At 38.2% G+C, this 2500-nt stretch overlaps 2 protein-coding genes across 15 annotated transcripts in view; one reads left to right on the top strand and one right to left on the bottom strand.

Annotated features, from left to right (window-relative positions):
• The window catches only part of LOC135101991 (large ribosomal subunit protein eL22-like), a 51426-nt gene that overhangs the window by 28934 nt on the left and 19992 nt on the right, over positions 1–2500 (bottom strand). The window lies entirely within an intron of this gene.
• The window catches only part of LOC135101992 (neuronal synaptobrevin-like), a 31055-nt gene that overhangs the window by 20825 nt on the left and 7730 nt on the right, over positions 1–2500 (top strand). For 2 of the 14 annotated variants that reach the window (XR_010269490.1, XR_010269489.1), the window contains exon 6: positions 2482–2500. This exon is cut by the window's right edge and continues 154 nt beyond it. The exons of 10 other annotated variants lie outside the window; for them this stretch is intronic. Coding sequence is in view for 2 of the 4 variants with exons in the window: in XM_064006573.1 (XP_063862643.1) it covers positions 1446–1453 (8 nt within the window). In the remaining 2 variants the exon portion in view is untranslated. Of the gene's footprint in view, positions 1–1445; positions 1476–2481 lie in introns of all 14 variants that reach the window. 2 more of the 14 variants (XM_064006573.1, XM_064006572.1) reach the window with 1 other exon arrangement.

Below are 2500 nucleotides of genomic sequence, written 5' to 3' on the forward strand. Positions count from 1 at the left end.
TGGAAACAAAACAACTCCAATATTGAAAAACTAATATTTTGTTAGTTTCCCTTCTTGTATGTGTGTTTAAGGTTCACTCCTTAGTGACTGCTGCATTCAGCTCTGGGGTGTGTAATATATCCTTCTACAAATGCCTATTTATGAAAGACCAAATATTTTTAATGAAGTTCAAGTTAGGGTTGAGTGGCCAGTCCTTAGTAAAGTCCACTAGGCAGTCTTGAAACTATTTCAGAACAGGTTTTGTGTTCCAGGACTGTGCCTTGTTTGAATGTGGAAACATTTCACATTTCAAAGGATTTAAACAAAAAAAGATTTTAAAAAATCATGATACACTTAGCCCTTGTTATTCCTCTCTTTGGACACTGTCTTTAATCTTGTTCATCAAGTGTCTTGCCATCTTTTATAGAGATTTGTAGAATCACATTAGCTTGCATCAGTTGAAATTGTTGGCCATAAATCAGAAGATGTTTTATAAAATGTTTTAAGTATAACAGGCAAATATCAAACAAGAATTCCTCCGTGACCCTATTCAAATGCCCGTTCCTTCACTGGATTGTCAGATGTACAGCACACTGCTTTGTTAAGCAGCTGTACAGGATAATTTGTAATATACTGCCACAGGAACATTGAGTATCAAATGGCAAACATTATTGTAATGTGTAGTGCGTGTATATTCAATCAGTTCCATCTCATCAGGAATATCAGTATGTATAATTACACTCTTTAAGAATACTCATCTTCTGTGGTGATTTTTCCACTAGTGAAACTACAGTTATATAGATTGTTGCGTCACATATTTTATAGTTGCACTTAGATGTCATTGAGATTAGGCTATTAAAACACGATTGTTTAAATTCTTGAACGAAATTACTCTAATCCACAAATACTGATTGGCAGAAATTGTGTGAGGATATGACTGCCTGTATCAGCTTCATAATAGTGTTGGTGTTAACAGTTTTTTTGTATGAATTTGTTATCCTTATTTCAGCGAAATTTTTAGTTTCATACAACATGATGAAGTCTAATCTCAAGTTTTTCTCTTATAGTTTACTTCATGTAAATCGCCGTGTGTATCAATGTCTTCTGTATGTGCGCTCTTGAAACAAAAAATGATCAAGGTCAGGCTCTGTTTGGATGTATGGTGCCCTAGTGTGTATTGACATGTCTAAGCGTTTGTATCCATGTTTGTACCAACGTTTGTACTAACTGTTGCTCACATAGACACACTCTTCCTTCATGGAGTATTTCACATTATACAATATATAGGTTCTTTGTAATTTCATCAAACAACTACATGGTAGTTTTTTCATTTATCATGACTAGTATTAATATCTTGAATTAAGACTGTTGTATATACACTGGTAAGTTTGTATGATATGTTAAACTGAGAGTGTTTATATTCTCGTAGTTACTTGAGGATGATTTATTTTTTTACTTACTCACAGGCATTTAATTGGACTGTAAACTCCATGAAGGTGAGGGATGGTGCCTCTGGTGATTATTGGTGTTGGTGGTTGTAGCTCGGGTGTAGTCGTTTGTTGGCAGTAGCAGCACTTGTGAAAGCTACAGTTTATGGGTAACAAAATATATTGGTTCATTTTGTAGTGGTAAATTACTTAATAAGCTGCAAAATATGATTGACTGCATCTGTAATGCATTCTAAAATCACACTCATGTACCTGTAGTCTTGAATATTATCTGTAAGGTAAATCGACCAATCTTCCAAAGCATTTCACCCCATAGCATTTAGTTTAGTTTGTAGATATTCTTAAGAAATCCAGTAGACATTGGTTTTGTTTCTTGTAACCCATGAACTACAGCTCCCTTCCAGGTGTCTGTTAGTGTAGGGCACTCACCTTCATTCTAAAAAGGTACAGCAGTTTTGAGCCTTATATTTTATACAGTAAGGTTCATAATGGCTGACCCGATGTGCATGTGCAGTCACTACAGAATCTGTACATTTGGTGAAGGCTGGCTGATTTCTTCTACAATCTACAGATAACTCATTTCATGGTTCTAATATTAATTAATCTAACCCTGAGTCAAGCCTCTATATTGTGGCATCTCGCCATCCTTGTCGCAACACAGGTGGGCTTGACTCTCTCTCTCTCTCTCTCTCACTCTCTCTCTCTCTCTCCTCTCTCTCTCTCTCTCTCTCTCTCTCTCTCTCTCTCTCTCTACTCTCTCTCTCTCTCTCTCTCTCTCTCTCTCTCTCTCTCTCTCCTCTCCTCCTCCTCCTCCTCCTCCTCCTCCTCCTCCTCCTCCTCCTCCTCCTCCTCCTCCTCCTCCTCCTCCTCCTCCTCCTCCTCCTCCTCCTCCTCCTCCTCCTCCTCCTCCTCCTCCTCCTCCTCCTCCTCCCAACAAGAAATGCGTCATCGTCTCGGCGTTGTGTACCTGTCTCCCTTCTTCAAGTTTTAGCATGTCTTTAGAACTGATGAAAAATTTACACTACTTTTCCTTTCTTGCCTTCTTAGTGCAAAGGGCCCTACATTCCTAAGGG

The sequence above is a fragment of the Scylla paramamosain genome, chromosome 7 (genome assembly GCF_035594125.1).
Source record: "Scylla paramamosain isolate STU-SP2022 chromosome 7, ASM3559412v1, whole genome shotgun sequence".
NCBI classification, from domain to species: domain Eukaryota; kingdom Metazoa; phylum Arthropoda; class Malacostraca; order Decapoda; family Portunidae; genus Scylla; species Scylla paramamosain.